We start from the raw sequence: 18,694 nt of genomic DNA, 5'->3' as shown, positions 1-18,694 counted from the left end.
ACTCACATTATTATTTTATTTCTTCCCTCTCATGTATTTTCCACAATTATACATTATTCCTTTCTAAGTTGGAGAAGAATTAGACCTAGATAGGCAGTCATAGAGAGGAATTTAAAGGCTTCAGAGGTAGTTGATGCATCTTTAGAAATGTTAAATCTTCAAGGATAAAGGATGGAATATCAGAGGACAGAACTGAAGGAGCAAGGCAGAGAAGTGTTCCAGAAAGGAGCCAGGGTAGATGACCGCAATAGCAAATGATCACATTCTATCGCTTGTGAAAGGATATTTGTAAGCACCAATGGTAAGACTGCAAAGAGTACCATATTATGAAGAAGTTACCATGAGAAACAAAAGCATTATATCATTCACCACAGTCAGATAGTGCTTGGAACTTGCAGAATCTTGTTTAATATCTGAAGGTTTCAAATGGGCTGGAATGAACATGAAGTGCAATGTGTAAGCCTGCACAGAGGCCTTTGACAAGCTTGCTCTTCTTGTTCCAATAAAACATTGATCTGGAGTGCCTGGGCCATACTTGTTCTATGACTGATATACCTGGTTTTGCCAGCCCTAGGTCTGGAGCACCTGAATCATCACATAAGAGAGCAGTCTCTTTTGTTTGTGTGGATTACTTGTATCTTATGCTAGACCTTAAAGAATCCCGTGGGTGGGATAGTGACACTCACAACTTAAATTCTTCTTCTGGGTCTTCTTCACAGAGGGAGCTAAAATATGGCTGTTCGACAATGTAAGAACTGCTGCCTTCGCTACTAGAAGAGGAGCTGCTACAATCTGAAAGGTTAACATAAAGGGCAGTTAAAAGGTTGTACATCAAAAACCAATTAAGAATTATTTATCCTATATAAAAAAAATATAAAAGAAAAATGAAATAGATGCAAGACTTTAAACTGGAGAAAGTTTATTCAAATTGGAACAATTTAAGAATATATATTTCTAAAAACATAATAAAAAATTTGCCAATTGCTGAATAAAGTTTAACATTTATGAGTATGGAAGCTTCTTGCAGGAGATGGTGGTGGCTGCATGGCAGACTTGTGGATAATCAGATTATTTCAATACTTACTATGGGATGGCCACATTGTACTCCTGGCACCATAACCACTAAAATTAGCTGTATTAGCTACGGCACATGGAGTATTCTTTAAAATATCAGTCACCTTATTATTGCAGGAAAATGTTGTTTAATCTTTCACCAGTCCCTCACAGTCCAGTTTATTTGATCTCAGTACTTATTGCCACTTTATTTCATATTCATCGCCAGTTACATATCACCAGACCTCTCTACTTGTCCTCCTTATAATAATGAAATCAAGGCCTTGGTACTTACTTAGAAATAGCGAAAACTAAATGTATACTTCCTGGTTCACATATTTGATATAATTATTATTTTTGACAATATTTTAGAAGTTTGTAATAAAACTGAAACATGAGATAAACAAATGTTACAGAATGCAGAAAGGTGAGATGCAGTTTTTGTGATAATTAATCCTGTCATAATTAATCTGACTCATACTAAGGTTTTAAAGGAGACCTGTAATGTTGGAAATACAAACGTAGCTCTGGCATCAGAAGAGTTCACAAACTATGTCTGTGTAAAGCCCTTCTAACCATTCAATTAAAGCAGTTTTGCTCACCTTTTATTCCACCTTATGCCGGTCTTGACGCAGCGGCCGCTCCTCCCCATTACTGATAATCTCAGCCAACCAAACCTTCCCCATGCATAAGCATTGGGGACCTACTGTGCATGAACAAAATCATTCAGAAATATGCCTGCCATTGTCTCTGGAATTGGTCTCTGCCACAGTACTCTGATTGATATCAGCCCATGCTCAAGGGCCTCAGGCAGTCTATGTTCCCTATACCTGCTATTATTGATGTAACGGATCGATGGGCACCCCGACTGGGTACCTCCATTGAAGGATGCTCCTAGCGCTTCCTGAGGGGTCCAAGCACTCTAGCAGACACCACAACCACCAAACCGGAGAAGCATACGAGTGCTCTCAAACATGTGAATGCTGTAAACTGCTGAACAGGAAAAGCATACAATCAGCTTACACTCCTGGCAATCAGCATACAATCCAATTCCCCCAATAACGAGACAAAACTTTGTTTTGAGGGTCAAGAAGAACTGACTGTACTGGCACATACAGCCTCTTTTATTCCCAATCCACAAATTTAGTACTGCCCACAGGGTTTTACAGAGCAACCAATAACACGTACATTACAGAAAACACTCCCAGCAATTACACAAAATCCTCCCCTCTGCCTGTGATATAATTATGGTACACAATGGGTTAACATAATTATCACAAGCAGGAAAAATACAGTTTTTATATATGTACTATAACTTTAAAAATATACATCCAATCTTCAAAAATACATATTAATCAGCCTACTTGAAATATAGTGATGTCGCGGACACAACATTTTCGGTTTGCGAACGGCGGGCGCGAACTTCCGCAAACGTTCGCGAACCGGGCGAACCGCCATTGACTACAATGGGCAGGCAAATTTTAAAACCCACAGGGACTCTTTCTGGCCACAATAGTGATGGAAAAGTTGTTTCAAGGGGACTAACACCTGGACTGTGGCATGCCGGAGGGGGGTCCATAGCAAAACTCCCATGGAAAATTACACAGTTGATGCAGAGTCTGGTTTTAATCCATAAAGAGCATAAATCACCCAACATTCCTAAATCACAATGGATATGGATTGACACCTGACATATGACATATTGACACCTTGACATATGGATTGACACCTGTCCTCAGAGCCCCTGATACACACTGACACAGAGCAGAATAGGGACTGTTCCCCCTACATAGGGTCACTTGGCAGATATGGATTGACACCTGTCCTCAGGGACCCTGATACACACTGACACAGAGCAGAATAGGGACTGTTCCCCCTACATAGGGTCACTTGGCAGATATGGATTGACACCTGTCCTCAGGGACCCTGACACACACTGACACAGAGCAGAATAGATACTGTTCCCCCTACATAGGGTCAATTGGCAGATATGGATTGACACCTGTCCTCAGGGACCCTGATACAAACTGTGGGGGGACCTACTGTCCTCCCCCCGCCCCCACCCCTGCGCGGTGGTTGGGGGCCATAAAAATAATGAGGGGGGGACCTACTGTCTTCCCCCCCTGGCCCCCACCCCTGAGCAGTGGGTGGGGGCCAGAAAAAAAATCTCCCCCCCCATCAAAGGTGACTAGGAGTCCCCAAGCCCCTAGTCACCCACCCCAAAAAAGTTACCCCCTAATTACCCCCCTCACCCTAAAAAAAATAGTGATGGGGGAATAAAATAACTAAACTGTAAAGAAAAATTAAACTTACCATTTGACGTCTTTTTTTTTTCTAAAATCTTTTTTCAGCCCCCAAAAAAGGACAAAAAATGGGTGGGGGCTGGGGGGGGACAGTAGGTCCCCCCCTTATTGTTTTTTTTTGGGCCCCCACCCACCGCTCAGGGGTGGGGGCCAGGGGGGAGGACAGTAGCCCCCCCTTCATTATTTTTATGGCCTCCACCCACTGCGCAGGGGTGGGGGCCGGGGGAGAGGACAGTAGGTCCCGCCCCTCATTATTTTTATGGCCCCCCCACCCACCGTGCAGGGGTGGGGGCCGGGGGGAGGACAGTAGGTCCCTGAGGACCCTGATACACCAAGTATCTGCCAAGTGACCCTATGTAGGGGGACAGTCCCTATTCTGCTCTGTGTCTGTGTGTATCAGGGTCCCTGAGGACAGGTGTCAATCCATATCTGCCAAGTGACCCTATGTAGGGGGAACAGTCCCTATTCTGCTCTGTGTCAGTGTGTATCAGGGATCCTTAGGATAGGTGTCAATCCATATCTGCCAAGTGACCCTATGTAGGGGGAACAGTCCCTATTCTGCTCTGTGTCAGTGTCTGAGGGGAGTATATGCAGTAATACAGAGTGTCTGAGGGGAGTATCTGCAGTAATACAGAGTGTCTGAGGGGAGTATCTGCAGTAATACAGAGTGTCTGGAGGGAGTATCTGCAGTAACACAGGGTGTCTGGAGGGAGTATCTGCAGTAACACAGGGTGTCTGGAGGGAGTATCTGCAGTAACACAGGGTGTCTGGAGGGAGTATCTGCAGTAACACAGGGTGTCTGGAGGGAGTATCTGCAGTAACACAGTGTCTGGAGGGAGTATCTGCAGTAACACAGTGTCTGGAGGGAGTATCTGCAGTAACACAGTGTCTGGAGGGAGTATCTGCAGTAACACAGTGTCTGGAGGGAGTATCTGCAGTAACAGTGTCTGGAGGGAGTATCTGCAGTAACACAGTGTCTGGAGGGAGTATCTGCAGTAATACAGAGTGTCTGGGGGGAGTATCTGCAGTAATACAGAGTGTCTGGGGGGAGTATCTGCTTTTAACATTTATATGCTATTGAAAAAATAAAATAAAATGGTTGCAGCTTCCGAATTAATCTAAAATGGATGCTGTCCAGTAGGTGGGAGGGTCTGCTAGCGAGGATGTGCTGCTGATTGGCTGGAATGTGTCTGCTGACTGTGAGGTACAGGATCAAAGTTTACTCAATGATAAAGAATAGGGGGCGGACCGAACATCGCATGTGTTCACCCGCGGCAGCGAAAGCGAACATGCTATGTTCGCCAGGAACTATTCGCCAGTGAACCGTTCGGGACATCACTATTGATATATAAACATACTCAAAAATCAGATAAACAGGCTCCTCCAATGCCCAGTGGTGAGGTTGGTTTCGCCACATTTCTCCCCTTTCCCAAAAAGACTAACAAGGTATCTGGCCTCCTGTCAGTCAGTGCCTTGGTTAGTCCAGCAAGCAACCCACAAAACAGTCAGTAGTGCAGCCCACCCACAATGAAAAGTTACTGTAACTGGGGTAGTGGGTAGCTTGTTCATGTCCAGGGGCTCCACCACGGGTCTGAGGAGTACTAGCCCTCCAGATCGGTGGGTTGCTGCGTGGCAGAGACCAGCGGTACTCTGCCCTGGTGCCAGCGCTACCACGGGGGTAGCCTGGTTGGGGCTCAGCTGAGGAGAATGGTTAGTAGGCTCCTCCCTCTGGACCTGGTGTTGCTGCTGGAGGGGAAGACAGGCTGTCTCCCCTTTGGATAAACAGCCCTGCTGCAGGGGGACAGGACCGACCGTCCCTACCCACTGTGGTTTGGGCACGGAGACCACGGTCCCATCTGCACAGGTGTGGGGCTTATCATCTCCCCTTGGTGGGCTAGGCTGCCGCTGGGGAGGGGGGACTAGGTTCTCCCCTCCCAGTAGACTCTGCCGCTGGGGAACAGGTCCGACTGTCCGTACCATGGTCCCTTCTGCGCTGGTGGGGAACTTCGTGTCTCCCCTTGGTGGGCTAAGCTGCCGCTGGGGAGAGGGGGTAACAAGCTCCTCTCCCTTACACACTTTCAGCCGCTGGGAAGGGGAGACACTGCTCTCCACTCCCTGCAAATCAATCTGCCGCTGGGGATCTGGGCTGACCGCCCAGCATCCCTGTAGCTCACCCTGCCACTGGGGAGGGAGTCGATGCTCTTCACCTCCCTGCAAGGTACACTGCCGCTGGGGAGGGGAGTCGATGCTCTTCACTCCCTGCACTTCACACTGCTGCTGGGGATCTGGGACGACTGCTCAACATCCCTGTAGGGCCAGTAGAGAGACCGCTGTCCCATCTCCACCTGCCATCTGTGGGTCTTCCCAGGACCAGTCTGTGAGGTCTCTCAACATTTGCGAGTAAGGACCACCTGCTTCCGCACCTCGCAACTCCGGCTGCTGCTGGGCATCTGGGCCAGCTGCCCAGCATCCCGGTGGGCCCGGTGGAGAGACCTCGGTCCCATCTCCACCTGCCTGTTGTGGTTCCTCACAGGACCAGTCTATAAGGACCCCTACTTCGGGTTCCTCCGGCCGCCTCAGGGGAAGACGGCTAACCTCCTCGGATGCAGCCTCTATTCGGCTGCTGTGACACTCCTTCCGCTGAGCATACTCTCTCTCTTTCGCCAGCCGGAATTCTCGGTCCAGCCTTGTGTTTCGCTCGGCCGTGACCTGGTTCCAGATCACCCGGCGCATCTCCATGGGTACATCATCCCCATACTGGGCCACTTGCTGCCTCACCTCAGCCAGTCAATCATCTTCAGAGCCAGAGCATTCCATACCTGGCTGCACCAAGTCGCTGGAAACCTCTGCTCCCAGGGGCGCTGCACGAGTGCTAGCGTTGCCCTTAATTTTGTAACTCCACGAACGGTGTCTCTGAGCTGCTTTACCTCGCACTAGGACGCCATCCTACCGCTTGCCACCAATGTAACGGATCGACGGGCACCCCGACTGAGTACCTCCGTTGAAGGATGCTCCTAGCGCTTCCTGAGGGTTCAAGCACTCTTGCAGACACCACAACCACTGAACCGGAGAAGCATACAAGTGCTCTCAAACATATGAATGCTGTAAACTGCTGAACAGGAAAATCATACAGTCAGCTTACACTCCTGGCAATCAGCATACAATCCAATTCCCCCAATAACGAGACGACACTTCGTTTTGAGGGTCAAGCAGAACTGACTGTACTGGCACATACAGCCTCTTTTATTCCCAATCCACAAACTTCGTACTGCCCACAGGGTTTTACAGAGCAACCAATAACACATAGAAACATAGAAACATAGAATGTGACGGCAGATAAGAACCATTCGGCCCATCTAGTCTGCCCAGTTTTCTAAATACTTTCATTAGTCCCTGGCATTATCTTATAGTTAGGATAGCCTTATGCCTATCCCACGCATGCTTAAACTCCTTTACTGTGTTAACCTCTACCACTTCAGCTGGAAGGCTATTCCATGCATCCACTACCCTCTCAGTAAAGTAATACTTCCTGATATTATTTTTAAACCTTTGTCCCTCTAATTTAAGACTATGACCTCTGGTTGTGGTAGTTTTTCTTCTTTTAAATATAGTCTCATCCTTTACTGTGTTGATTCCCTTTATGTATTTAAATGTTTCTATCATATCCCCCCTGTCTCGTCTTTCCTCCAAGCTATACATGTTAAGATCCTTTAACCTTTCCTGGTAAGTTTTATCCTGCAATCCATGAACCAGTTTAGTAGCCCTTCTTTGAACTCTCTCTAAGGTATCAATATCCTTCTGAAGATATGGTCTCCATACGTACATTACAGAAAACACTCCCAGCAATTACACACAAAATCCTCTCCTCTGCCTGTGATATAATTATGGTACACAATGGGTTAACATAATTATCACAAGCAGCAAAAATACAGTTTTTATATATGTACTATAACTTTAAAAATATACATCCAAATCTTCATATCAGCGTACTTGAAATATAAACATACTAAAAAATCAGACAAATCCATCCAGTAGATAAAAAGTTAGCTGGGAGTCCTTTATGACCGACACATTTTCCTGCCCAAAACAGTTCCATAGATTTGGGCTGTGTGGTCGGTCTATTTTACACCGAAAAATGACTAAGTCCCATTCGAATGCATGAACGGGGCCATTCGTGCATTTAGCTTAGTATAGCAGTGAGTTCAAACTGCCGAACGGGACTTAGTCTCTGCAGCTGAAAACGGAGTGTAGGAGAAGGTAAGGGTCAGCGGTGTTTGTTGAAATGTGTAGCCGATTTCAGTTCCATGGATTTGGCTACACATACTGCTGACCTCGTTCGAATGAACAAAGATGGCCACTTCGACTACTTTGGCTGCATCCAAAGTGCCAATTTAAAGCTGCAGAACTGCTCCAATACAATTTAAAGGGGCAGCAAGTCTTTTAAAATCCAATCTGCTAAAATAGTCTCTAACAGGCAATATCTTCCAAGGGCCATAGTCTTAAAGGGGCATTGTTCCCAAAAGTCACAGTATGTCCCAGATGGTTCTTAAAGGGCCAGCAGCAGCATAATAAAATACAATATGCCCAAATAATGTATTTAAAGGTTCAAATCTCCCAGGGGCCATAGTCAGCAGGCAGGAGGCGTGCAAACAGGCTCCTCCAATGCCCAGTGGCGAGGTTGGTTTCACCACAATTGACATGTACCAGGCTATTTAATAAAACACACACTGTCCACAGTCTCCAGGAACCCACATCAATTACTGTTTATTGTCACGCATGTGCAAGAGTACAACACTTTTGTCTATAGCGGACACCGCGAGACCACAGGAGCCAAAGTACATATCTTGCATTTTACCCCAATTACAGTGCATTAAGGGAAAAAAAAAACAGTCTAGCTGGTTATCATCATCTTTCATATTTGCAACCAGGTCAAGATTTCATATTTAGAATAATACTTTTTCAGATTAGTTTAACAGTTATGCAAAGTCAAACTTAATAAACAGCACAGCAGCAATCTCTTCTAATGTGGCACAATTATAGTGTGACTACAATGATGAAGATCTTTTTTAAAACAAACTTTTTGTTTAGTAAACCAGATTTAACTGTATACCTGAAGAATACATTTTCCATAAAACAACCTAGAACAACATAGACATCCTGCATATTCTTTTGGCATTATTAAAGGGACACTATAGTCACCTGAACAACTTTAGCTTAATGAAGCAGTTTTGGTGTATAGAACATGCCCCTGCAGCCTCACTGCTCAATCCTCTGCCATTTAGGAGTTAAATCCCTTTGTTTATGAACCCTAGTCACACCTCCCTGCATGTGACTTGCACAGCCTTCCATAAACACTTCCTGTAAAGAGAGCCCTATTTAGGCTTTCTTTATTGCAAGTTCTGTTTAATTAATATTTTCTTATCCCCTGATATGTTAATAGCTTGCTAGACCCTGCAAGAGCCTCCTGTATGTGATTAAAGTTCAATTTAGAGATTGAGATACAATTATTTAAGGTAAATTACATCTGTTTGAAAGTGAAACCAGTTTTTTTTTTTTTTTCTCATGCAGGCTCTGTCAATCATAGCCAGGGGAGGTGTGGCTAGGGCTGCATAACCAGAAACAAAGTGATTTAACTCCTAAATGACAGTGAATTGAGCAGTGAAATTGCAGGGGAATGATCTATACACTAAAACTGCTTTATTTAGCTAAAGTAATTTAGGTGACTATAGTGTTCCTTTAAATGACATAACCAGAAACAGAAATAGTAGGCTATACATGTACGTACCAGCAACTCTATGGTACCTACCACCCAGCAATCCTATGTCAATATAATCCATATGTTAAGGGTGCACTCACCTGAGCCACTGACATCAGGTGAGAGGAAGCAAAGTACTGGGGAAAATATACTGCACAGAATGTCTTGTTCCTCAGAGAAAGATTCATCCATTTGGAAATTAACCCGTACAGATCGTTCTTTTAGTGGGGTTTCCAGATCTATGAGGACAAATGAAGTCAGCTGTAACCAGGTGCGAAAGGAGCACTTGTAGGCCTTGTTAGGGATAGTAAATTAAGCTATCTTTCAACAGTTCAGTCCTTTAACCAGGACATTTCTCAAGACACATGAAAATCAAAAAATGGGTAAAATTAGGAAAGTACACAAGAACTTTGCATAGATGGTGGGTTTTAGAAAAGAAAAAAGGCATGGAGAGAAAAGCTTTGTCTAAAGAACCACTCCATAAATGAAAGTGAGGTGTGGAGTATAGGTGAATTAACAAGTAAGTTTGACTACTGTCTTAAAACATTATCAGGTTAGGTAACCAAAAGCATAAGCTATGCAGAGAATATAAAACTTGCATGTCCCAAGATAAAAAAGGCAAGGAAAAAATATGAACCGACAGGAAGTGAAAAGGAATCATATGGTAAGAATGAAAGTTGATCCCTAAGAGGTAAATGGCAGTTTAAAAAAGGTAAAATCCAGTCATCCATAAAGTAAAACAAAATATTTGAAACACTTATGAATATAATAAAAACTATTGCTTTATTAATTTCTATAATATATATATATATATATATATATATATATATTTTTTTTTTTTTTAAATAGACAACAAGAAGCTATACACAAGTAAGCGAGAACATTAGATGTAATAAAAGTGTGCATTGGTCAAAAGGTGGCCACAAGGTGCATTGATCAAAAGTTAATACAAAATGTATAGATAAGCAACAACCACATTTATCTCATCTTAAATCAGCTACCCAGTATATAAAGCTAAATTTAAATAAACAAAAACACTAATATAAGTACAGTGACACATATATAACATTTAGTTACTTTCTATACTAAATTTCAGACATAGGGGGTGATTCACTAAAGTGACAATTGCTGGAAGTTTAAACAAAAATTGACAAATAGAAAAATTCTCCAAGTGAATTCTATTTTGGTTTAGCTATGTTGGACTTAAATTAGAAATTCACTTTGAATTCCCAGCAATTCTCACCTTCATGAATAGCCCTGTAAATACTATTGGAGTAAATAGAGAATATTTTAAATATTTGAAATTGTAAGATTATAGCAGACATAGGAGGGCTTTCCAAGAGTGAAGCATCAACAGGTAACCAACTCTTACAAAAAAACACAATAATAGGTCGCGCTAGACAGGAAAAATTTCAATAAATGAATAAAAAAAATATATAATTTACTCACATATGATAATAAGACAAACTGAGAGTAAAAATAGAGATGTGCATAATAGTCCCAGTACATAGAAAAATTCTTGTGGGTTCCAATGGGTTAATAACGACTTGATAGTATAGTCAATGAGAGGCTGAATCTTCTATAGCTTAGGAATTCTTGACTCAATGACGAACATGTGGATGACAAAAACAGAAAGACTCCAATAGTGCAGACTGTGTTAAATAGATGGAATAGAGTGTATATAAGGGAGGTATTTCACTCACCTATTCAAGAGCATGTACTTGCTCAAGTATGATTAGCATTCACTGGCGTTGGCCCCCCACTGTCGGGATATAGGTGTAGACAGTTCCTCAATATGAAAGAAAAATGGAAACAAAATATAGTGCTCACTGTATTCTTAAAAGTAAGTCTGAAAAGTAGAGGGCGTACTCACATTTGGATGAGCAGGATGTACTGCTCAATATGATGGCGTGGGTGGTATAGTCCCCACCTAGGATTCTTTGGATGATTGTCTGCTTCAAAGTGACGTATGACCAGGTTAAAAAAATAGGAGTAATAAAATAGAATAAAAGGTATATGGCAAATAAATGGTAAAAAAGCCAATATTCCTTTATTAATACAATATAAATATATATAAAAATAGCCAAAACGCGTTTCGCCACACAGGGCTTTATCAACTGGCAATAATAAAATATAACCTGGTACAGAGAAGCTTATATAAACTTAGGGGATACATGGTTATTCAAATATTGGCGCCAAAATGACGTCATCAATACAGTGTGAATAATACAAGAATATTAAAAAACATAAGAAACATAAATATATTAAAAACATAGTTTAATAATTGAAAGGGTGACTGAAAGCTTAATTTATTTACTAAGCTTTCAGTCACCCTTTCAATTATTAAACTATGTTTTTATTATATTTATGTTTCTTATGTTTAATATTCTTGTATTATTCACACTGTATTGATGACGTCATTTTGGCGCCAATATTTGAATAACCATGTATCCCCTAAGTTTATATAAGCTTCTCTGTACCAGGTTATATTTTATTATTGCCAGTTGATAAAGCCCTGTGTGGCGAAACGCGTTTTGGCTATTTTTATATATATATTTATATTGTATTAATAAAGGAATATTGGCTTTTTTACCATTTATTTGCCATATACCTTTTATTCTATTTTATTACTCCTATTTTTTTAACCTGGTCATACGTCACTTTGAAGCAGACAATCATCCAAAGAATCCTAGGTGGGGACTATACCACCCACGCAATCATATTGAGCAGTACATCCTGCTCATCCAAATGTGAGTACGCCCTCTACTTTTCAGACTTACTTTTAAGAATACAGTGAGCACTATATTTTGTTTCCATTTTTCTTTCACATTGAGGAACTGTCTACACCTATATCCCGACAGTGGGGGGCCAACGCCAGTGAATGCTAATCATACTTGAGCAAGTACATGCTCTTGAATAGATGAGTGAAATACCTCCCTTATATACACTCTATTCCATCTATTTAACACAGTCTGCACTATTGGAGTCTTTCTGTTTTTGTCATCCACATGTTCGTCATTGAGTCAAGAATTCCTAAGCTATAGAAGATTCAGCCTCTCATTGACTATACTATCAAGTCGTTATTAACCCATTGGAACCCACAAGAATTTTTCTATATACTGGGACTATTATGCACATCTCTATTTTTACTCTTCGTTTGTCTTATTATCATATGTGAGTAAATTATATATTTTTTTATTCATTTATTGAAATTTTTCCTGTCTAGCGCGACCTATTATTGTGTTTTTTTGCTATTTCTTTTCTGAGGACGTTGGAGGGAACCTCATACCCATAGGTTGCAGCTTTCTACTTGTTCATTTTCCTCTAGATCACTCAGCGCTGATCCTATACCCTTTTTTTTAACCAACTCTTACAGCACAGCCAGTCTGGTAGTGCCAAGTTGCTGAAATAAAACTAACAACTTTTTACATTAAGACCATGTTCTCCAATGTAGCAACATTTTTCACATGTTGTACACTGTAACATGTACATTACTTTTGCATATGTGCATAAATATGAACCCTTAATGTCGCATTTTTTTTTTGTCTGGCTGTGTTACTGGCACATATACGTTGGCACAGTTTGCCGACTGATTAGTTGTATTGTACAGTGTGATTCTGTGTGAGCCCTATTCTGTGGTTAATTTGCTGCAGACCATCTTTGTCTCATTTTAATGCTAGTATGGGGGCTGAGGAAATATTTGAGTATGGGGTCCTCTGAGATGAATGGATGTAGGTCTTCAATAATGTTACATACTTATTCTAGTAGTTGAGTTGTAGGCAACTACCAGTGGTATTCTTGTTTTCTTTTCCTTTTCTTTGTATTGGAGGAGCCTTTACCATGGTGTTTTTATGGCAGATTTTTATTTTATGTTGTCCTTTCCTTTTAGTGCTTTTGCCTAAATGACTGGCAGTGTACTCAGGTGTTTATCTCTATCTCCTGTGTCAGAGCAAATGCAGGGATATCTGATAGCCTGCCCGTAGATGACACCTCGTTTGGTGTGGTTGGGCTGAAGATGGAATTGTGGACGTACAGCACCTGTCTGTTGGATTTCTGTACACAGATGAATGAAGAATGCCATTAGTGACAGTTATGGTGCAGCCCAGGAAGCACACACTGTGTTCTGAGAAGTTAATTTTGAGGATTATTAATGGGTGGAATAAATTAAATGATTTAAGGATGATTATATGGCTTTCTTCTCCTTCTGTCAATAATCCAATCTACATTGCTAAAAGATACAAATACATTTAGACAGCTGGACACTCCCAACTTTGCTGTTCTTTACCGTTTAAGCAGGACTGTGCTTCTGTGCACAAAGCATGGTCTATGAAGACATTATTTAACGAATTTGATGTGGTGAACCTCTAGTGAACTACACAGTTTTGATGAATTGAAATGCCGACCGTGAACCAGACCTCATTAAATATCACTGCCTGATCTCACGATTGCTCTTGTGGCTGAATGGGCACCAATTCCAGCAGATACAATATAAAATATTGTTTAACGTTTTGATGATGCAGGAGGATATAGCTGCAATTGGGAACTATTTTCCTAGTGGCTACAAGCTCTTCGATTTATAACAAATATTATTAGGGTCTCATTCTCAGGAGATATTTCCTTGCCACGCACTAAAGTGGAAAGGTAGTGTGAGATTATAATGGTCAATGTGTAGCTGAAGTTTTGGTGTAGCAAGGAGGGTTTTGGATTTCTATAGCACTGCACCCAGGGCCAGCCCAAGACGTTGTGCTGCTCGGGTCCAAAGATGAAATGCTACCCTCCCCCCCTCTAAAAATGTATTGGCTTCTGCAATGGTGTGTGTGTGTGCTGGGGATGAAATTTGTGTCTGTGTGTGTGCTGAAAATGAAGTGTGTGTCTGTGCATGCTGGGGATTCATAATAATGGTAATACCATTCAGCCCCTCCGTTAGGAGTCATCAAACGATATTACGCATCAGATATTTAGATGCTGTATGGAGGTTGACTAGCATAAAATGATAAAGTTCATCCCATACTGAGTAGTGCTTGAGACCAGTTCAAATATACATCTAGAATAATGTCAGAATATTTATATAAGTAGACATTTTGTGCTAAAATAGAAATTAAAAAAGTGTATATTGCCAGAGTCACTCAGAACAGAGCAAGACAGACACATCATTTTTTATTTTCTGTAACTAGCCACTAGCTGAGCTTAGGAATGTGTTATGTAAACAAAGCAATGAAGTCTCCCAGCAAGGATGGGGGATGGATCACCCAGAGACAGGTATACACATTATATATACATCTAACCACTATATACTTATTTTACTATTATATTAATTACATTTAATTAGTATTATGTTAATAATATAGACCATTCATGGATAAATATTCATGAAGAAATATCATATTTAATAAAAGTTAGTGGAATAGAAAAATAATGTCTCACAGCTGCATAAGAAAGCCAGATAACAGTGACAGAGAAGACATAGTAATTAATTTTACTTTCTAATTCTTACAAGGTCCCATTGTAAGCAAGGGGTGAAATTAAGGTTTAGACGTGTCAATTTTAGATATACAACAGGAATTGTCAATGCTCTGTCTGGAGAAAAACCAAAGAAATCTTTTGAACGGACAGCAAATTTGAGTTATATTAGCTATTTAGAGAAGACAAAATTACGTCAGCATCGTCATCAAAATTAGTTAACTCTTGCGAGGACACAAAATTTTGATGATGTAAGGGCGCTATCTATTGTCCAAAATCTAGACCATGGGTTGTCAACCTGGTCCCTACCGCCCACTAGTGGGCGTTTCGGGATTCCAGGTGGGCGGTAGGGATTTTCACATTTTTTTATGGATTGGGTGAGCGGGCGGGCGGGTGTGAGCCGGCGGTACCCCTGCGATCGGGTACCGCCATCACCACTTGCGGCCCCGGCCCGGGCGGCAATCCGCCGGGGCCGCATATAGAGGGGTCCATCGGGTGGCCCATGCTGTCAGGGCCACCCGATGGATGTGGATTGTGAGGGGGCCCGGTCAGCGCTGGGCGCTTTAACAGCGCGACCGGCCCCCTGTGATGACATCATCTCTGCTGGGAGGAAGTGATTCCCCGGTCACTCCTCCCAGCATACTGAGAGCCCGCGCGGGAGGAAGGAAGAGGAGGGAGTCAGAGTGGGAACTCTGACTCCCATCCACCTGAGCCACCACTGGACCCCAGGGAAAGTCACCCTCCTGCACCTTAAAGGTAGGAAACAGGAGGGTGACTTAAATATAATGTGTGTTTGTTTGTGTATGTGTCTTTGTATGTATGTCTTGTGTGTGTGTCTGTATGTGTGTCTTGTTTTTGTATGTCTTGTGTGTGTATGTGTCTTTGTATGTGTCTTGTGTGTCTGTATATATGTGTCTTGTTTTTGTATGTATGTCTTGTGTGTGTGTCTTGTTTTTGTATGTATGTCTTGTGTGTGTGTCTTGTTTTTGTATGTATGTCTTGTGTGTGTGTCTTGTTTTTGTATGTATGTCTTGTGTGTGTATGTGTCTTTGTATGTGTCTTGTGTGTGTCTGTATATATGTGTCTTGTTTTTGTATGTATGTCTTGTGTGTGTGTCTGTGTGTGTGTCTTGTTTTTGTATGTATGTCTTGTGTGTGTGTCTGTGTATGTGTCGTGTGTCTGTCTGTATATATGTGTGTATGTATGTGTGTCTTGTGTCTGTCTGTATGTGTGTGTGCCTGTCTGTATGTGTGTGTGCCTGTCTGTATGTGTGTGTGCCTGTCTGTATGTGTGTGTGCCTGTCTGTATGTATGTGTGCCTGTCTGTATGTATGTGTGCCTGTATGTATGTATGTATGCCAGCAGGGCCGCCATCAGAAATTTTGGGGCCCCTAACACAGCTCAAGGTCTGGGCCCCCCTTCAAGCCCGCCTCCAAATCCTGTCCACAGGAATACACACACACACACACTAACAGATACAAATACTGAAACAGACATACACACATGCATACACACTGGCATACACACAGTGCATACGCATACACTGACATACACATACACTGGCATATACACATACACTGGCATACATACACACACACATACACTGGCATACATACACACACACATACACTGGCATACACATACACACACTGGCATACACACACACTGGCATACACATACACTGGCATACACACACACTGGCATACACACACACTGGCATACACACACACTGGCATACACACACACTGGCATACACACACACACCTCATTTTCAGCCACCCTCCTCTCCCCTTACCATCGCAGGAGGGAGGCTGGGGATGATGCGAGTCGGCTGCCTCTCCTCGCGGCCTTTCTCTCCTCCTTCCCGCGCGGAGTAAACTGGGAGGAAGTGACCGGACGTCACTTCCTCCCAGCAGCACTTGCTTCCGGCTGCATTTTTTTTTTTTTTTTAAAGGGGCCCGGTCGCGCTGACCGGGCCCCTGAAGATAATAGGGCCCATTTGGTGGCCCTAAATGCTTGGGCCACCTGATGGGCCCCATAAGCGTGTGGGCCCCGGTGCAGATGCACCGGCGGCAGTTCCGCTGATACACGTGGGGCCCCCAGGCCCGTGACAATTGTCACGGTTGTCATGCCCTGATGGCGGCCCTGTGTGCCAATCTGTTATACTGGGATACCTAGCTCAGCCTTCCTTCTGGGCATTGCTATAAGGAAGGTTAAAAAAGGGGGGAAAAAAGGTGGGGAGGGGAATTGAGGAGGGATAAGAGGGGAGATGACGCACAGATGAGAAATCCTATTATGCGGAAACAGAGAAGTCGTCTGAATATCACCGAAAGAGGAGACCTTTGTTTGTTCCTTACGAAAATCGAACCAGATATCAAATATTTAGTCTTGCAGCATCAACCTCAAGGATCTCATTAATCACTAGTAAAGGTAATTTCAATTTACTTTATTGTTTTCTCATTAAACTTTATAAAGTTAAAAACATTATAAACATGCATTAATTGGAAATAAAAAGATAAATGAACGTACACGCTCCTTTCGAAAAACATTCCGCACTTGCGCGAAAACTGGTGGGCGGTAAGGAAAATTTTTCAACCAAAAAGATGCATTAGTGGGCGGTAGTTAGAAAAAGGTTGACTACCACTGATCTAGACACACCTTTAGTTTCCAATTCGCCTGATCAACTAATGACGTACAGAGAATCTGGCCCTTTAAAAAGTAAAGACAAAGGGAAGAGATGCACATTCAGATTCAGATTCGGGCATTCAGAGAGATCCAGGACAGATATTCAGGACACTCTGGGACTAACACTCAACTCTCATACTCTTTGACTCTTTGACAAGAAACACCTCCTGAACACTTAGAATTTTACTATAACTTTCCAAACCAATATCACATTCTCTATCAAATGCACACCTCCTTACAAACATTAACCACACTTCCATTCATTCCTGGGACTGTCTAATCATCTGATGAGAACATCTACATAACTGGTAATTATGGTGGTTTTATTTAATTAATTTCAATTAATTAAGAATTTACTAATAGCAGGATATATGCCTGAATAAATCACGGTCAGATTTCAATATTTAGAAATCTTAGTTAACTAAAGAATATATAGTTCTAAACATTCCATTCTACAGGTGGAATCAAGATAATTATATATTAATGTGATATTTATCATGTGTTAGCATACCGCTGTTTTTATCCAGATGTATTGATTCGCTCTGAAATAAGATAGTGTATCTTATGTAGAGTTAAATTCGGCTTTTGTAAAATCTGGTAGATTTTTATTATAGGATGGTTCCAGGAAATAATTAATGAGCTGGTTTGAACGTTATTTTAATTAAAAATAGCAATAGAATAGGATATTTTATGCCTAGAAGGATCTAGCCAGCATTGAAAGAGTTACTCCGTTGATCTGACTGTGAGCTAAGATTTTATGGTTTTCGCTTTGCTGTGTGAAGTTTTGCTTTCTGTGTTAAGTACCCTCATAAATTGTGTAAGTCTTGACAGTTGGTTGCTCTTAGCCGCTGGATTTGTTTAAACATTGCCATATTGTATACCAATGTTAAACTGAATATTCACTTATTATTATCACGCATGTTACATATTATTATTATTGTCTGCAGTTGTGAACTTAATAAATTATGTTTGTTTGTTATATGGCAATGTTTGTTTAAACATTGCCATATTGTATACCAATGTTAAACTGAATATTCACTTATTATTATCACGCATGTTACATATTATTATTATTGTCTGCAGTTGTGAACTTAATAAATTAATAAATTAAATTTCTATTATCAAATTGTGATTTATTTGTATAGAGTAAAAATCCTCTAAATGATGCCGTTCTCTAGGATCTAAGAGAATTAAAATAGTGGGTAATTCCCACGATATCAATTTTGATATAATAAAAATTATTAAATTAATTTTTGATAATTTTTATGAAAATATTATTTTAATATTTATCACCCCATAAATAACCCCACAATACCACAATATTAGCTTGCAAACTGCATATATAAGCAGTGACCCAATCCACCCAAAATCTCAGAGATATCTTTAATATAGAGTTGGGTCCTTAGTCATAAGGTATCCTTAAGTTGATGCAAAAATAA

General features: G+C 41.6%; 1 protein-coding gene across 1 annotated transcript in view; it reads right to left on the bottom strand.

Annotated features, from left to right (window-relative positions):
* Positions 1 to 18,694, bottom strand: part of LOC134612223 (uncharacterized) — a 409,549-nt gene that overhangs the window by 154,673 nt on the left and 236,182 nt on the right. Inside the window, exons 6-7 of the mRNA XM_063456572.1 lie at positions 9,213 to 9,350; positions 687 to 792 (exon numbers count right to left, since the gene is read on the bottom strand). Of these exons, the coding sequence (XP_063312642.1) occupies positions 687 to 792; positions 9,213 to 9,350 (244 nt within the window). The remainder of the gene's footprint in view (positions 1 to 686; positions 793 to 9,212; positions 9,351 to 18,694) is intronic.

Source organism: Pelobates fuscus, chromosome 5 (genome assembly GCF_036172605.1).
Source record: "Pelobates fuscus isolate aPelFus1 chromosome 5, aPelFus1.pri, whole genome shotgun sequence".
NCBI classification, from domain to species: Eukaryota; Metazoa; Chordata; class Amphibia; order Anura; family Pelobatidae; genus Pelobates; species Pelobates fuscus.
This window is presented reverse-complemented; position numbering and strand designations above follow the sequence as displayed.